Consider the following 19,368-nt stretch of genomic DNA (forward strand, 5'->3'; position numbering starts at 1 on the left):
AGTGGTGGGAAAAAAAAGACACACATAAAACATACTTTTAGCTTCTCCAGAGGAAGATACCTCACTGTTTCCATTTCCCATTATCGCCACTGCTTACAGTAAATGAAAACTGTGATTTGAATAATGTGAGAACAAAGTGTTCCTCCTTACATGTCTCAGGAAAGTACTGGAAGGAGCTGTACATGAGTTTGTACAAAACATCGGGGTTTTTTGTATACTGTTGGGTTTATGTGGCAAGGTTTTGATAGCAGAGGGTTTACAGAGATAGCTTCTGTGAGAAGACATCAGGGGCTGCCCCCATGTCAAACAGAGCCACTGTCAGCTGGTTCCAAGATAGACCTGCTGCTGGCCAAAGCTGAGCCAATCTGTGACTGTGATGGTGCCTCTGTAATAGCATATTTAAGAAAGGGAAAAAAATGCTGCGTGGCAGCTGTGAGAGAGGAGTGACAAAATGTGAGAGAAAGGACTATGCGGTCACCAAGGTCAGTGAAGAAGGACGAGGAGGAGGTATTACGGGCACCGGAGCAGAGATTCCCCTGCAGCCTGTGGAGAAGACCATGGTGACAAAGGTGTTCTGCTGCAGCTCGTGGAGGATGACAGTGAAACAGATATCCACCCTGCAGCCCATGGAGAACTCCATGCTAGAGCAGGTGCATGTGCCCTGAAAGTAGTGGCAGCCTGTGGAGAGCCCACACCAGAGCCAGCTCCCAGCAGGAACTGTGGCCCACAGAGAGGAGCCCTTGCTGGTGCAGGTGTTCTGGCAGGACTTGAGACCCATGGGACACCCATAGTGGAGCAGTGAGATCCTGAAGGACTGCACATATAGAAAGGACCCATGCTGGAGCAGTTCTTGAAGAACTACAGCCCATGGGAAGGACCCACGTTGCAATTCATGAAATACAGCAGCCCATGAGAGGGACCCCAGTCTGGAGCAGGGGAGGAGCATGAGGAGGAAGGAGCAGCAGAGACAATGCATAATGAACTAACTGCAACGCCCCATTCCCATCTTCCCTGTGCTAGTTTGGGGCAGGAATGTAGAAGACTCAGGAAGGAAGTTGAGTCTGGGGAGAAGAAGGGGGGATGGGGGAAAGGCATTTTTAGTTTTGTTCTGTTTCTCACTATTCTGCTCTGTTATTAACTGTCAACAAATGAAATTAATTTCCCCAAGCTGAGCCTGTTTTGCCCATCATGGTAATACTTGAGTGATCTCTCCATCATTATGTTGACCCATCAACTTTTCCATCATATTTTCTCTCCTTGTCCTGTGAGGAGGCAGAGTGATAGAGCAGCTTGGTGGACACCTGGCAGCCAGCCAAGGTCAACCCACCATTGCAAAACAGATATGTTGTATGTTTGTATCTTTTTTACTCGATAGCATATCCTTATGTGTGTATCCTACAATGTGGACAGCCATGAATGTCTGATAGTCTTTACCTTGGCTATCTTCTATCTATGCCGTCACTGATGTATTAGGTATCCCAAGGACTGCTTATTTTTGAGCTTCCCTGTGGCTTTTGTCCAACATAGGACAACTGGATTCTTCTGAAGTCCATGGACAGTGGGAGAGAAACAAGATCTGACATACTAGGCTGAGACTGAGGACTTGTGAATATGGAGTTGGTTATCACTTGAAGCCTAACCTCCTCATTGCAGGGCTAGTAGTCTTTTCTTTTTATCCTGAAACAGATTAGGTGGGGTAGAACTGCTTGGAGCCCAAGAGACAGGTTGTCTGAGCCTACCTTAACACTGTATTTAACAGCACTCTTCTTTTCCTGTCACCTCTTATTACATAGAGGTCTGTCACTCTATTTCCATGCAGAGATGACAGGAGGGAACAGAGGGTTTGCTTGCATGTTGTATACTTAGTAGGTCTTCAGTGCTGTCAGTGAGCCACATAGTGCCGCTATTAGATATAATCACTAGTTGGAGAGCCCTTAGTTATAATGAACATTAAAGAAAAATGGCTTGGAGCTAATTGGAAGAATACTTGAACTGTGACATAATTTTCTCAGAATTTTTCCTATTACACGTCCCCTTAGAGTATCATTCTTACAAAGTATTAGTTAGCAAACCATTCAAGCAGAAAGTTGTTGGTGCAGTTGGGAGCTTAACTATTCATATTTTCATGTCTTTGTCTAGCTTAGATAGGTCTTCTCTGCCTGAGGAAAGTGAGGAAAGCAACCTATACATTCATGTCATATCTTTGTATTCTCGCTGGTGTATTTGTAAAGCTGTTTCCTGTCAGCTATTTGTAAGCACATGACTTGGTGATCAGGCTTTAACATATAACAACAAAGAAAAATCCCCAAATGGGAAGATGCCTTGTGCACAGGCAAAAAATATAATTTTAAATAATAAATATACAAAAGGTATTTTTTCTTTCATAGTTATTTCTCATATTTGATTATTATTAATATATATATAATATATATACGCACACACACACATATTATGTATTTTAGGACCTAAGAAATCGTCTCTGGGATATCTGTGATAACAGAAGGGAAGAAGCAGAGCAGGAACGTACTACTATCATGAATGATGGCTGGTTACAAGATCACAGGGGTATTGCAATGAACCATTTCTTTTCAATTATGCAGGTATGCATCTACTATAGAGTGCGGTGGAAGGGGACAATGAATTAGATTTGGAGGACAGTAAGCCTCAGAGGAATTTTGTATGGCTGTCTCCAAATAAGTGAGGGATTGAGAATTAGATAAGCAACTGTTCATGACTCTTCTGAATTTATCTAGAGAGTTAAAAGACAAAAAGTAGATGGCATTCCAAACATTTAACTGTTAGGCAGGCAGAAATGGTTAATAAAAATACCATTGTTACTGTCCAATCCCCCAGACTTTCAGTCTGTGTTGTATAGTGCTACTTTTTGCAATTTTATCAGTCCAGTAAATCATCTGAGTTTTGTAACAGAACTGTTAAAGCTGCTTATCCTTCTGTGATCATATTTATGTCTACCCTTAATTTACAAATCACATAGTACACTGCTGTTGTAGACCCATTTGCTGTTAAGGTTGTCCTGTATTTCCCGTATCACAAAATTATTTCAGTTCTGACTTCACTGGTGTGGCTGCAAATCTTACCTACAGACTAAAAAAAAACCTGCAAGGTATGTTTCTGAGAATATGCTATCATTTGTTACTTTTGAGAAATTCCATGCAAATATGACCCAGCTTTCACATATCTAACTAAAGTTTTCAATAGATAATCTTCAACTAGTTGGCTCCCCTCTCTCCCGCATTAAGCCTTTCCTTTCATTCAGCCTCACCATTAATTACTTCAGCTCCTGAAGCAGAGATTTCCCTGTGACTGCTGTTCTAGGTGCAAACATTTGGTCTAGGGCTGGACTGGAATAGACTAGACTAGGCTGGACTAGTCAGGCTTTTCTGTAAACTGAGTGAGCATTCTGGAAAAGTTTTGGCAACTTTAAAGAAGACCAATGAGAACTGCTTTAAACACATGCCATGTGATGCTAATTTGGCTGAAAATCAGGCCTAAGCAGCTTAGGGTGAGTTTCCTGCCCTTAAATTCTCTCTCTTCTATTTTTGTATGTTTAATAAACAAGATAACCACTCTTATCCTGTATGAGTGTTGTGGTAATTTAAGTAAAGTTTGTGAAGTAGTCAGTTATGATATTAAGGAAATTATTAACTCTGTTTTCCAAGTAATGCCCTAAATAAAGACTTAAGGCCACCAACTAAAGAGAGAGGTCAAAATAGCAAACTACTGCTGACTAACTGAACCACATTCATCCTGTAATTAGGATATTTACGTGACTGAGTATTTTAAAATATATCTTGAAATTAAAGTAGTATTGCTAATCTTAAATCTTTTATTTTTCTTCTTTTATATTCATGTATAGTTTTGCAATCCTAATTCTCTTCTAGCAGGATTTCATGGTTACATTTGATGCAGTCCAGAGGAGATTCACTATGAATCTAATTTGATCTCTTTTATGTGGATATGCAGAATAGCCATTTAAAATTACAAATACATGTATTAACCATATATAAGCTTTTGTTTTCCAAAAGAAAAATGCAAAGGAAACAATTTTTACTTTCTTAGTATATACTCCTCGGAATACATGAATTATTAATGGTAAAACTACAGAACTAAAAATACAATAACTGTATTGTTATGTTATGGCTTTGTTTGACAACCAGCCAAAAATAGGCACTTTGGTATTGAGTGCTCTTGTCTGTGGTTTTTCTGTGGGAAGTTACATATAATCCCCAGGTGGCTCTGTTACTGTATAAACACATAGATTTGTATAAATGCCGTTTATCAGATTTCTTCCCACCTTTCTGTGTACACAATGTTACGCTAGAACATATTTTCTCCTTAACTTATGGATACGTGCTGGTTTACACCACAAAGGTTTCATCCTTTGTTTTGTGAATGTGGTTTTGTGCATTTTCCCATGAATATTTAGTACTGTTTTGTCAGTTAGAAACTAACACCATACTGTATCAATAAATCAAAACATGACAGGTGTTAAATGTTTTTTTATCTTTTGAATATTGATTTCTTCTAAGATGATTCACACAAAAAAGATCACGAAAAGACACCTAGGTACGTAGAGTCTGTTGGTTTCTTTGGTCCAGAAAAACTGTATGTCTTTTAAAATCACGTAAGCCCTTTTATTTTATGCTATTAAGGTTTTTACTTATTTTGAACAAAAAAAAGTATAATTTATTGGTACTAGTGTACTTGCTACTATAAAATACATACAGATCAAAAAATATTGTAATTAAATTCAGTACATCAAACATTATTTACTGTAGATCATTTTTCCTGTTCTAACAACAATTCTTAGAAACACAGGTATGAAGACATTATAGATGCAAGTATAAGTATGCATTGACTATACTACAAATTTTCAAACAAATATGGTTATGTTTGTTGCTCTCCCTCAAACTCTTAGGATTTAGAATTCCTTCTGCTATCATGTATTTAAAAATGTAATAGAATGTTGCTCTGTCCTGTTTTGACTTGCAATCTTTCTGTCCTTCTTGAGGCTGAAGTGGATCGTTTCCAAGATACGAAGAGACTTCTTCATGACTATTATAGGGCAATGGAAGGAAAAATACCAACAGATGATGGTCAAGATTTTACTAGAATCCCATTGCTAGATATTATTGACATAGAGCAGAAAGAAGACCAAAACAAATCAAGGAGGTAGAAATGCATTAATAAATTATATGAATATCAACAAATAACTAGGGTTTATAGTAAAATGATGAGTCTTAAATCATCTTATAGATGTAATTTATCCATGATTTTTTACTGGTTTACCTATACCATTTTCACTAATACATCACTGAATTATAAAAGATTTTAAAAGCTGTCTTTGAATGAAATCTGCTATAGAAATGGTTCCTACTTCCCTCTGTGTTGCTGACAGTTTCCAGCACAATCTTCACATAAGTAAGTTAAATATTATTATGGAACATTAACAGGTTTAAAATTTGCAACAATAAACATAATTAAATGGGTTATGTGATGACAAAAATAAATCAGAGCAGCCTACAAAGATGCATAGAACTGAATGCCATATTAAAAGGCAAGAGATAGCATCATGTAATTTTACAGTATCAAAAATGCTGTCAATAATGACACCTGCTTTTTTTAAAGTACTTACAGTTCATATAGAAACTATCTGAGTAATGAGGCTGTGCTTCTAGCCCATGTGGAATATATCAGCAGATCACACAGTCATTTGACGTAGTTTTATGCATCTATTGTTATTTCTTAGCTTCTGTAGTTAAACTAGATAGTTTTTTTGTCATCCACACATTTCACCACTTTTGGTCACAAGGAAAGTTCATCCTTTTTCTGTTGCTATGGCAAATTATGAAAATAGTGTTCTCATTCTTCTAGCATATTCTCCAATGTAGTTATAAATTAACACTCTTTATAGAAAGAGGGTTTGAATTATGCCTTATATTTTATTTTTAAGGATCCCTCTAGTTTCTTGGAAACTGCCTTCACCAGAAATAAATATTACGAAGTCAAAACCCAAGGCAACTCTCCAGAAGAGTGCTAAGGATGAGAGTTGTGAAAATGGAGTGACGTCTTTTGGGAGAGATGAAAAGCTTATTACATCTACATGGCAAACAGCGGTAACAGTGCTATCAAACATGGTAAGGAATGTTTTATTTACTTACATATTTCTGGATCAGTCAGTCAAACCCTCCCATTCAGTGGGCAGCCTAAACACACAGCCCTCACACGGTGTATCTCAATTACTTGCCTCTTGCTCCACTCTTGATATTTCTATTGAGTGTGTTTCTATGAGGAAAATGTTGGAATCTGTGTATTATCAGCACCTCTGTATTTATAACTGACCCTTTCCTTTCATTACTGAGAGAAATACTTTGTTGAGTCTGTATATCACCTTCTTCTATAATAAACTCTCCTCTTATCCCTCAATAGAAGCATGAGAAGAGGGACAAGTTTATCCTGTGATGCAATGTTTGCTCAAACCTTTCACAGCTTCAAAAGCTATGGTTACATTCTTTTTTATATATAGGTAAAAGTAAATTAAGTGGGTTTTCAAATGGTTGGTTTCTAAGTTTGCTTTTTTTTCCTCTTTGATCATTTTAAACTAAGTGAATTTTCACACCTTTACAGTGTAACTGTAGACTTGCTTTGCATAGTGTTAATTCTTAACATTTCTCACCTTTTCCTAGAATTAAAACCACTGTCTCCCTGTCTTGCATGTTTGCTGTAGAATTTTACTTTTGATAAATAATTAAAATGTAATCAATGTAATTAGTTTAAATAGTTTTATTTATGTGTGTATGTCTTAGCAATTACTTTCAGTAATTATAAGCTATTTAAAACAGTAGCTGCAGCGTGTTGGTACTATGTACTTTACTATGTGTGACTATGGTGTCAAGGTAACAGCTGAAATACAGTCTAAAGAAATGGAGGAAGAAAAAGAACGTCAGCAGCTAGAACGGAGAGATCTGAAATCTTCACAGACACTGTCAGGAAAAGCTGCTGGGAAAGATACCAAAGATGCCAAAAAGCTTTCTCCCAAATCAGCTACTAAAAAGAAAGGTATTTGAAATGTGGAATTTGTTTTAGAGTGCTTGAAATTACTTAAATACAAATTACATGAGTAATACAGAAAAGAGTAAGCCAAGACATTTAATTTGGATTTAATTTCTCTTTTGAAATGCCAAATGTGACATATCAGTGTGAAAAGCTGTTGGTGATAAAGGAGTGCAGAGTCTTTTGAGTGACAGTTGCATTTATTTAATCATATGTGTTGTGCTTATTGTTATGTGCAAATAAATATTCTAACTAGAACCTAGAAGGTAAGTATTTTTTTTTCTTCATGTGCTGTTTTAGAAGTAAATAGTTAGAACTAGTTTATCGAATTAAATAGAATTCCATTAAATTCTGTCTACTTTCCAGCCATAAGTGTTAAAATAAAAGTACTGGAATAGAGTGGAAAAATTATTCCATATCCCAAGATATTTTGGAATTAATTTATCAGCCATGTGGCATGGATCTATCAAAGTCCGTAATTTTTATATATAACTGTAACATGGTGTAAACAAAGACCATAAAATCTAATGGCACATGTAGTCCTAAAAACACCAGAACTCGCATTGAGGTAGATCTTGCTTATAACCCTGGCAAGAATCTGTCCAACCAGGTAAGAATACAAAATTTATTTGAAAAAGAGGAACAGACCTAAACCCCCCTGTCTTTTTAGTCTAGCAATTCAGGCAGCCTGCTGGAAGGAATGCTGACCTGCAATGCTGTTTATACTTTCTTTTTTTTTTTCATAAATACTTCCTTGACTGGGGTAGTGGTTTAAGTAACTTCCACTTCTTTCTGCACAATGTCATAGCTCCAGCAGGAAGCAAGGCTAGTAGCCAAAACCTTGTATCTTTTGTAAAGACAGTCTACACAGCAAGAGAGGAGCTCAGGCCCTGTGGGTGTGAGGGTAGCCTGAAATGCAGGTACTCCATTTCCAAGCAAGACGTCTGTAACTGCAAGTTTATTATGCATAAAGTGTCTTACTTTTTCAGTTTGACATTTTATTTGCACTGTACTCAGTGTTCTCTCTCTGGCTGATTCCGCTCATAATACAGCGAATAAGTATATTCCTGACAATACTTAGCCATATGGATACCTAATTTGTGAGCCTCAGGCAGCCTTAGGTGTATGCTTAGCATTTCAATCCAGCCCAGAAATCCAGCAGGTTTTCAGATTTCTGGAAAAGCTTTGTGATAAAAAAATAGCAGCTATCATCTACTGTATTTCAAGCGGCTAGGTTGGGGTTTGTGGATTGCTTCTTGGAACTAATTTTTTGTTCGGACCTGGTACTAGATGATTTAACCTGAAATCACAAAACTCTAAGGTGACAGAACTGCAAGTAGAACTCAGCTATGCATTCCTCATGGTAGAAGCTGAAATATCAACTGATGTATCTGTTACTGAAGTATCAACTTTGATTTCTTGCCAAATAGAATTCCTTAGGATACAGCTATAGGCTAGTAACTAAGTGATACAACTTATCACATATAATTTTATCACTTCTAGATTTGACCATTTGCTTCATGACCATATGCTTTATGTATCATGCACGTCATTATTTTTTTCTGTAACAGCTCCATCTGCTCTTCTCGTAACAAAGCAGTTACAAATATTTAAATATTTTTGAGTAATAATCATAGTGTTATGATTACAGAATTTCACACAATCTTTAAAAACATGATAAAATGCTTTTACAATGTCTGTTCATAGATATGTAAGTTAAAACAATCTGCAAAAGCAGCTAACAGAATGGTTTAAGAACATACCTCTTATTTTTTTTTCTGATATTATGATTTTTTTTTAAATAGCATTATTATTCTTTTCACTGTTTTGATGGTAGTCAAGGATATTAACTAACATGGCATTTTTACTACAGTTTGCTAAACCTGAATTTGCTCCAGAAGGAACAGCTATCATTCGAAAGAGGTTTATTTATGTGCTGGTTGTGATAAATGGGTAGATTAGGATCAAAGAGGACATTTTGACCATCTAGGATCACAACAGAGGCACACCTATGCAGTCATGATTTCCATTCAGAAATATATTTTAGGATGTTATTTAACTAATTTTAAGGGTTGTGTATGCTGGAGTAATTTTAGTATTAATCTTAGCGTGTCTTGCAGATGTAAATCACATTTGAAAAAATCTAAAAATGTTATTTTGATATAAGATACCTGAATAACCACCTTTGTATTCTCATAAACAGTTGCATTAAGTAAGGTGGGTAGTGCCATTTTTCATTTTAAAAAACGTGATATCTTGTGATATGTAAACCAGCAAAGTCAAAGACTGTGAGAGTTCTATTTTCCTGCAGGACCACCTTCTACTGCATCTGTGGTTGAAGTCAGTCCAGGTCCTATAACTCCAGAAGAATTAAAGAAACGAGAACTGACTCTTAAAATAAAACAAGAGTATTTCAGTGCCTTGAAACATGAAGGTATGTTACTATTTGATTGCTTGTATTGGCAGGTGATCATTATTCCTAATTTAGGTAGTGTAATAGTCAAAACTAGATGGAAGCTCTAGGTGGAATGGATGGATAAGTAAGAAGAAGGAGGGGAAAGAAAGGAGTGTCTGGAGAAATCAGGAATCTTTTTAGGGTAGTAGTCATCAGTGATTTTGTGGTAGATCTATTTAAAATAAAAATGTGTTTTTCATTCTTCTTTTAGTTTTCTTCTGTTTAATTTATTTTTCCATGACTAAGCAAGTTTTCATCATGAGAAAATAAATTTCACATAGGTGGTCATCCATTCTTCATCTTTCAGTATTTGAAATGTTTTTTGATCTGGGAAAGAATTTATTGGCAATTATATATTTCATTGGTACTCTTCTCTCCGATTCCTTCTTCCTTAAGCTGCATGAGATTCAAGCAGGAAGACACAGATTGTTTATCCTTCCAAACTCCTTTCCAGACAGACCATTCAAAAAACAACATATTGTTCAGTTGGTCTCTTTATCTGTCTTACCCAATAACTTCCAAGCAAACTAGATGTCTGAAAAACAGAAGTCCCACATTGAAAATGGGTTGAAATTTTTTTTGGAGATGGGCTTAGACTGGAAGAAGAAGACTTCTTTCTCACTTAATGGAAGGCAGAAGATCTTGTCAGAGATTCGATTTGTCAACAGTTGGCAAGCCTGTCATTATGTTACCATCTTGGCAGGCTAATTTTTGCATAGTATTTATTATGAAAAGTAGAGGGAAAACAGCAATTAATGAACAAAACACAAATTCTTCTTTAGGCTTTAGGCAAAACACAGGCTTCTTTAGGTCCACAACAGACCAAATGCTTGTACACCTACCACTTCAACATCGTTTAATCCAAAAGTAGTTTAGAAATAAGTATTTTAAGGTTTTGGAATAGTAAGGAGAGGAATGGTAGTAACTTTGAAAATCTTGATTCATTGACAAGTTTTGTTTTCTTGAGTTTGCTTCATTTTCACCTTATATTTAACAAAAAAGCTAAGATAAGAACCTAAAGATGACTAAATCTGCTGAGCTGTATTGGATAATTGCACAGACATGTATCTGGTACATTTGAGGATCATAGTTTCACTTACAGCTATGGTAAGTGGATGCTTGTGCGTTTGGTTATAGAGATACATAAAGACTAGAAAAGTCACTAGTTGCAGACAGTTTAAAAAAACATACCAACTGATTTCATATTCCATTTCTGTATTGTATCAATGTGCCTTGCCTTTTATTTTGCTACTGTTAAGAGAGCAGTTTTATCAGTGAAATGTGCAGTACCTGCTTCTGAAAATGCAGGGAGACAAAAATTGTCATAGACTTATCTTCGTATCGTACTGGCAGCAGCTACTCAAGGAAAATGCAGAGAAGTCACAAATAAGGCAGCCTTAAACCATATTAAAGAAAAGTGACTAGACAGGCACAAAGCATCCTCTTAAGGTACTTTTAGTTGCTTAGAACCTTTAATCCTGTTTTTGCCATCAAATAGCCCTCCATGAGACCCAATGCATTCTATGTTTAAAATTTTGAAAGTCAACTCTTTCTTGCTCAAAACAGAACATGTGCAGAGTTGTATTCTACTGTGGCTGAGAAATAACATTAGAAGGACATGCCTTGTATTTTTCAGGGTCCATCTTTCTACGTTGGTTGCCTAAAGAAAGTTTCAGCCCCAAATTTAAGTGTTTTGAAAACTTAGTAACGTATAGAATAAGGATTATAATGTAAATAATTTTACAGTCTTTAACTTTGAAGTCACTCTACTAGTTACTATATAATATTAATTGTTTAATAGATTCTGGAGTTGAGTACTGAACTTGCCTTCAGGATTGAGAATAATCTCCAGCCACTGGTCCTCTTTTCTTACTCTTCTTTTGTAAGACTTTGAATGTCTTTCAGTTCCTGTTCCATGTGTCTCTCAATACGTTATCTTTGCTGTCCTTTCATCCAGTTGGCATCCTTTTCACTTCAGACATTGCTGACTTGTTCCCCTTTCTTGTCCTTTTAGCTCCTTTCTTCAAAGTATTAGCCTCTCAGTGAGAAACCAGGTTTTTTTTTTCCCTCAGTTCTTCCCATTCTGAAAACAAAAAATCATGAAACTCAAATGTTTTTTATAGTTTCATGAAAATACTCTATGCATTATTTTGGTGGAGGTGAATTATTTTCTTAGTGCTTACTAACCAGACTCTTTTCTAATGCAACCTGAGTATGAGGATATAAAACAATTATATGTAGGAAGCTTGGAGGAAAACCAGTGAGATTAATTTTAAAGAGCTGGGGGTTAGAAACAGAAAAGCAAACTTTTTTTGTGATTTAACATATATAATGATTTAGATGTGTTTTCTTTAAAATGTATCCATAACAGGGTACTCACACTTGCATCATTAAGCTTCTAGATCTGTGGCTGTGTAGTGTCAATTTAGTTCAATGTCACTCTCTAATTAAACATCCCCTGCACCTCTATATTAGTTTTATCAAGGTATTTGTTACATTGTGAATTCTGATGCTTATAGAAGACACACTTTTGTAAAATACATGGTGTAATAGGGGTGATTCTGAAAAATAATTTGTTCAAGAATATAAGAAGTGAAATAAATATTTTACTGCCTAAAAACTGGTAAACATGTTAAACTTTAAATGCTTAAGACTGAGAATTTTCCTCAAATTTTATAATTATTATTACGGTATTACTGTTTAAACAGAAGTAGCTGCAAAATCTCGACTAGAACTTATAAAAGAAAAAGCTTTAGCATTTGTTGAAGAGTTAACAATGAAAACAGAAGAGGCTTATAAAGATATGGAAAAGTGGCTTGAATCCAGATTCTTGGCAGAAATGTCAAGGTAATGTATACCCAAGTTTAAACAGGAACCTTTTTTTTTCCAAACTAGTCTATGCTAGTAAAGACAGTCATATATATAGTAGCAAATAACCTGAAAAAAATACATAGAAAATAATCATTTCATTTCATGAACTGGAATTTAATTGTATCTTAAATACCTCAATGGTAATAACTAATTCCTTGGATGGTTACATGGTCTGATGGCAGCAGTAGAGGTAATTATCAGTTCTGCTCTTTTTCTACACTATGGGTTTAGCAGGTTTACAAGCATCAGCAGACAACCAGTTATTCGATTTAGTAGAAGCCTCTGTATCATTTCAGTGGCTTCTGTTACTTTGAATTGTGGGGTTGTTTTCTTTCTAGTGCTTCACACATGCTGGAAAATTCCACTTGCTATTATTACCATGATGTATAACATTTCTCAACATTATTTCGAGGTCCATTAAAAAAAAAAAAAACCACAACAACTTCTTCTTTGCAAGTTTGCTGTCCTAGTAAATAAAATGTGCTTGGGACCACTCTATGACACTTAGGCCATCTGGCATAGAATGACCTATGTCCATTTCATTAAAGGATTTTACTTTCCAAAAAAAAGGGATCACTGCCTTTTGGAAAACGTTTCGCCTGTACTCATTTTTGAAGCATACCTGGGACTGCGCTGGTTGATCCATGTCAGGGCAAGACCAAGACAAGAGACAGAAATACAGGATTTCATTCATAGAATGATTTGAGTTGGAGGTTTAAAGTTTGGCCCTTAGAGACCATCTAGTTCCAACCCCCCTGCCACGGGCAGGGACACCTTCCACCAGACCAGGTTGCTCAATGCCCCATCCAGCCTGGCCTTGAACACTTCCAGGGATGGGGCATCCACAGCTTCTCTGGGCAGCCTGTGCCAGTGCCTCAGCACCCTCACAGTAAAGAATTTCTTCCTAGTATCTAATCTAAATCTATCCTCTTCCAGTTTAAAACCATTACCCCTTGTCCTGTCACTACGTGCCCTTGTAAAAAGTCCCCCTCCAGTTTTCTTGTAGGCCCCCTTTAGGTACTGGAAGGCTGCTGTAAGGTCTTCCTGGAGGCTTTGCTCCTCCAGGCAGAACAACCCCACCTCTCTCATCCTGTCCACATGGGAGAGGTGCTCCAGCCCTCTGATCATCTTTGTAGTCCTCCTCTGGACCCACTTCAACAGGTCCATGTCCTTTTTATGCTGGGGGCTCCAGAGCTGAACACAGTACTCCAGGTGGGATCTCACAAGAGAGGAGTAGAGGAGGAGAATCACTTCCCTGGATCTGCTAGCCATGCTCCTTTTGGTGCAGCCCAGGATATAGTTGGGTTTCTGGGCTGCAGGTGCACATTGTCAAGCCATGTTGAGCTTTTTGTCCACCAGCACTCCCAAGTCCTTCTCAGGGCTGCTCTCAATCCTTTCGTCCTGTGGCCTGTATTGATACTGGGGGTTGCCCCGACCCAGGTGCAGGACATTGCACTTGGCTTTATTGAACCTCATGAGGTTCACTCAGGCCCACCTCTCAAGCCTGTCCAGGTCCCTCTGGATGGCATCTCTTCTCTCCAGCATGTTGACCACATCGCACAGCTTGGTGCCATCAGCAAATTTGCTGAGGGTGCACTCAATCCTACTGTCTATGTCACCACAAAGACGCTGAACAGCACTGGTCCCAGTATGGACCCCTGATGAGCACCAGTTTTTACTGGTCTTCACTTGGACATTGAGCCATTGACCACAACTCTTTGAGTGCAACCATCCAGCCAATTCCTTATCCACTGAGTGCTCCACCCATCAAATCCATGTCTCTCCAGTTAAGAGACAAGGATGCTGTGTGGAACAGTGTCAGTTGCTCTTCCATCATCTGCCAGTGCTGTAACCGTGTCATAGAAGGCCACCAAATTTGTCAGGTACAACTTGCCCTTGGTGAAGTTCTGTTGGCTGTCACCAGTCTGAAGCATATGAAGGCCCTAACAGGCACTAGCTCAAAGAGGCTGAGCCTCTGCCTTCCAGACAGTTTTATTTGCTCTCCTGCTACCAAAGACACAATATTTACAGGTCGTGTCCTTTGACCTGACAGCCCAGGCCAAAACTATATCTAGTTGAACATTATGGACAGCTGACACCTTTCCCTGTATAAATTGTACTCATTACACTTGAAACAGGAGTTCATAAGTCCCTCCACAATGCTACTTTACAAAGTGCTTTATACATCTAGCATTTCAGGGCAGAGCAGAAGACAAGGCATTGAAATAGGCTAAAGGATGATTACAGATGGAGTATGTATGCTCAACCCATATAACGTTTATGAAATAAAGAAAGTCTTACCCTTTCATATTTTTCCATAAGATCTTTTCTGTGGCTTAGATATGCCTTTATATAAATTTCTCTATCACAGACAACAGGCAAAAGAGTTTTTGCTGCCAGAGGAGGAGTACACTTCATAATTATTTTTCTGAGAACAGAATTCACAGAGAGGATTTGTAATTCTTACTTCAGGAAAGCTCTCAAAGCATAAACATAGTAAAATTTGAACCCAAGTTATTAAGTTAATATTAATTTTAGATTAAAAAATTAATACTAAAAGTACTCATTGTTTTCTGTGTTTACGCTTTCGTAGTGTTGAAAAGCTGGCTGAGGTTTCACGACATCACATTGAGAGTTCTAGCAAAATCCAGTATGAAATTATTTTAGAAGAAACTGATTTCTTCATCAGCACTGATGTAAAAGTTATTCCTGACCCTGTTCCTTTACCACATGTTCCACGTGTAGAGACCTCTGGAAGTGGTACTCTTACTGTTTCACAACTTAATGCACTTCATAAGCAGTTTCTACAGATGGCACCTAAAGGTAAGAAAAATTTTTCCTTTTCACTCCTGAAGGATTGTGTTACCTACTTAAAATTTAAAGTAATTGCTAGGAGCAATTAAACATTAGTTACTTATATTGTTAAAGGTTGTGCTAAAATTAAAGATCTAAATAAAAACATATTTGCAGAAGGTTTAATTACTGTCAGTTTTACATATTGTAATTATAATTTTAGTATGATTGCCATTAAAATAATGAAATACAATGTGTAATCATGTACTAAAAATTTTGGATCCAACTCTTCCAATGTTTTAAGGCCAAGAAAGCACAATTAAGTTGAATTTAATTCCTTATTCAGAGGAGAAATTCTAATTATATTTTGTGCTTTAATCCATTTTAGGGACAAAGATGTTTACAGTTTTCCTTTAGACAGTTGCATAACATCTTACCTATAGTGTGGAAGCATGTGTGTGTGTAAGCAGTCCAAACTCTTCTATAGACATTAATTTAGCAGATAGTATTGCATATATAATGCCATATGAAACTAAAAATCTGCACATTTACAATCATGGTGAGGTGAAACACAGGTAGCAGTTTGACTATTCTTTCCACTTAAAAGGTTTGTCTAATACAAACTCTAATATTCTTGACATGTTTAAAACAGAACAACTATTTTCCTTGTACATTTATAACAAGCAAGAAGACAAAATCTTTATCTTTCTACAATATTGTCCTTTTGATAATAGTATTATACTCACTAAAATTACCCAAGATGATTTGCAGAGCTATGCAAAAAGGTAAATATATTGACTTATTATTGTCACCAGACAGTAAAAGAATGCTGCTGGATGTTCTCTGGGACAATGGTAAAGAGTTACTGTTTAAAATAAGGTCCCAAAGAATATGCAACAGCATTCTTCTACTGTCTGGTGACTATTAAGTCAAGATATTTACATTTTTGGATAGCTGAATTAGGATGGGAAGCACAAGCTGTACAAGGCACCTTTTAAATACTTCCAGTTCTCTTACATACTTTAAGACTGCACAGATCACATCCCAGATTTCCTAAGGCAACCACTTCCCTTCATTACAGAGTCTCCACAGGAAGAGTTAAATCCTTCCTCTCCTAAAACATCAGGAAATCAGGAAATTTTTTCACATCCTTTTGTTTCCCCTTGTTCAATATCATGCCTCCTTAGTAGGTAGTCTCTTACTGAAAAGAGGGAAAAACACTAAACCACCCAGCATGGTGGCAGTGAAACTGCTGGACAGCGGCTCTGAAGGAGATGAAAAGAAACAAACCAATCCCTGTCTTTGAGAACCTCTGAACAAATCTAGATTTGCTGCCAAACATCTTAGTCTTCTAATTCTTACTCACTTGAGCAGCCCCCTGAGCATTCATAATGGAAATCCACACAAATGAGCACACAAGGCATAGACTATAGAGCAAGTCTGAACAGAATAAATCTACCACTCTTCTGTACTATATTAATAGCAAAATTCTGAAAGTTCTTCTGAAAATAAAATATTAGGTTTATTTTCTGTAGCATTATGGAGATTACATGAAGAAGAATTTTACCTAGAAATCCAAGCAAAACAAAGAGTGACAGAGGAGAATGTTGGAAAAAATAAATATATAAACAGATTTCTCACAGGTTATTTGATAAGGATCAGAAAGATGTCTTTTCAAGATAAGTTTAACAAATTGCCAAAATGAAAGCAAAAAGTGGGAGTGCCAATATACTTTAAAATTGCATCGTACTTACAAAAGAAATCTTATAAAATTATAAACAGTTTTGTGTTTCCTAGGAATTTAAACTTTTAAAGAACTGCCGATTATCCTGCACACTTGGATCTCCATGGAAGCACATTATTCACCATTCTAAGCACCGATGGACAAAATATACAAAATATATGCTGGACCTTCCTCCCTACTGACACAGTCTTTAATTTGATAAGGACATCCTTAAATTATTATTTTTTTATTGTTCCAAGTGCCGTTGCCCAAACTGAAGGTGGCTCTGCAGTATTTGTTATTTTCTCTAACTCTTTTGATAAATTTATTAACATTCCTTTAATATATTGCCTCAGGAACCTGCTGCTTTTTTATTTCTAGTTCTTTCTAGAACTGTGACAGGCCTTAAATGGAACTACTAACAATTTTTTTCTTTTCTTTTCTACAGTGTCTTTGGATATGTTCTGTTCTTATCAACAAAATTAAACTAACTGTCTATTAGAACTCACCCCTTTTGATTCCCTGTAACACTGTATTCTTCCTATGACCACATCTGTTGTCAATTCAATTAGCACACATCTGAAATGTCTCAATTTTCTTCTACAGGTTCTTCTTTAGAAAATGGTTTGCATTACCAAACAGATCAAAATAGATTATATTCCAGACTTTTGTCCTCCATCTTATAACTGAATTACACAAGAGAATTTTAGATCTTGGGTTTTTTTTACAGTCATGAACCATTCCATTTTGAATTATGGAACTGATTCTTCCTCAGAAATAAACTTCAGTTGGGTTTAAAAAACTTACATATCCAATATACAAAAAATGTTTAAAATGCTTGTTTATAGAACTAGATATGAGGCAGTAAAACATAGAGGACGTCCTATGACCAAATTGTATTACTATTTCTTTTCAAATTGTAGACTTGTCAGTTGAGTTTTACTGTGTTAATAGATTTGGAAGAGACAGGCATATTATAGTGTGTGTCTGTTTCAGCTGAATTTTTGCCTTTTTAATAGAATACCGTGTTGAGTGGAATAGTCAGAATTATATGCTTACCTGAATAATGTCTATATATTATGTTTTCTCTTGGCGAGCACTTTTGTGTAAGCAATTCAAGACCTTATAGTAATCCTGATGATCTCATCTTGCTGGAAACAAGAGTGTGAAGTCTATACATGAGCACAGAAATAAGTTCATCATATGTAACTTATCTTTTCTAAGACTGTATATGTTTTCAATGTTCTTTTTTTTTTAATTTGTATACAGAGGAAGTATTTTTTTACTAGATAAATTATTTAGGTAGAAAATGCCTAAACTTTTGGGATATAAATCCTTTAATCAGAAATCCAGAATAGATACAATACCTTTCCCTATAGATAATGCAACAACTGACTTAGTTTGACTTACACCTCCTGTTATGTCTCTTATGATTCATGTATGTTGTTTAATTTCAGAAATCTGTGACTGCTTATGGTGTTTAAAACTCTACGCATCCAATTACTTTTATGAAATATATTTAACGTGTTTGTATGTGTTTCTGTGCATTTGAATATATACACGAGTATTAAGATTTTAGTCAGCATGGCAGAGGAACTCTCCTTTCTCCTCACTGCGTCTGTGCAGCAACAGTCATACCCTAGTCTGTGTGGTTCTAGATTTAAAATTCCAATTCTTGCTAATTAGTGAAGATTAGACATATTACATAGCAGAATCGATAACAATTAGTGAGTAAACAAGGTGAATATTTACAGTGAAATTCACTTTCAGGGTGCGATGCTTATCTCGGTGTCTTGGAGGGAATTAATCATGTTTGAGACTCCTGTCTTTTTCATCTAAGGACAGAAGTACCCCATATTACTAGCTTTTAAACTACTAAAATTAAATGAATATAGTTCAGCCTTGGGGGTTATTTCACTTATTCATCTCTTATAGCATTGCTACAGACTCTGGTGCATAACTTCATAGATTTTCATCCAGACTTTTAGTCAGAAATTGCTATGGAAACATTTTTTTCGGTGAAAATGGAGGGGAATAGAAATCTGCTTAAATGTTTTGGTAAAATTTGATGAAAAGAGAATAAAATGTTTACAAAATTCGCATCTCTGGTATAGGTTTACAATCTCTTCATATTTTGTTGCGTGTGTAAAGTTTTAATCTGAATGTTTACTACAGTTCTTACGTTTAGGGAAATATTTTCATACAGGCACTGTATGAAAATATTCTGCTAACTGATGTGTCATTAAGAAATAGTCTATTTTGTATATCTGTGCCTTATAACTGAAACGTGAGGATTGTTCTTTATGTCTTGTCCCTTTAAAATTTCAGTCTTGGTTCGCAAGGTACACATTTAGTGTACATGTACACTGCTGTCATTGGTAATGATCCTTTTTGAATTTTTATTTTTCTGTTTTCAGTTTCACTTGTCATAATCTTAGTTTATTCTGTAATT

At 36.2% G+C, this 19,368-nt stretch overlaps 1 protein-coding gene across 1 annotated transcript in view; it reads left to right on the forward strand.

Moving 5' to 3' along the window:
- Positions 1-19,368, forward strand: part of SPEF2 (sperm flagellar 2) — an 87,231-nt gene that overhangs the window by 41,624 nt on the left and 26,239 nt on the right. Inside the window, exons 22-28 of the mRNA XM_055699863.1 lie at positions 2,463-2,600; positions 5,033-5,193; positions 5,975-6,158; positions 6,918-7,080; positions 9,386-9,508; positions 12,238-12,376; positions 14,994-15,223. Of these exons, the coding sequence (XP_055555838.1) occupies positions 2,463-2,600; positions 5,033-5,193; positions 5,975-6,158; positions 6,918-7,080; positions 9,386-9,508; positions 12,238-12,376; positions 14,994-15,223 (1,138 nt within the window). The remainder of the gene's footprint in view (positions 1-2,462; positions 2,601-5,032; positions 5,194-5,974; positions 6,159-6,917; positions 7,081-9,385; positions 9,509-12,237; positions 12,377-14,993; positions 15,224-19,368) is intronic.

This window comes from Falco cherrug, chromosome Z (genome assembly GCF_023634085.1).
Source record: "Falco cherrug isolate bFalChe1 chromosome Z, bFalChe1.pri, whole genome shotgun sequence".
Lineage (NCBI taxonomy): Eukaryota > Metazoa > Chordata > Aves > Falconiformes > Falconidae > Falco > Falco cherrug.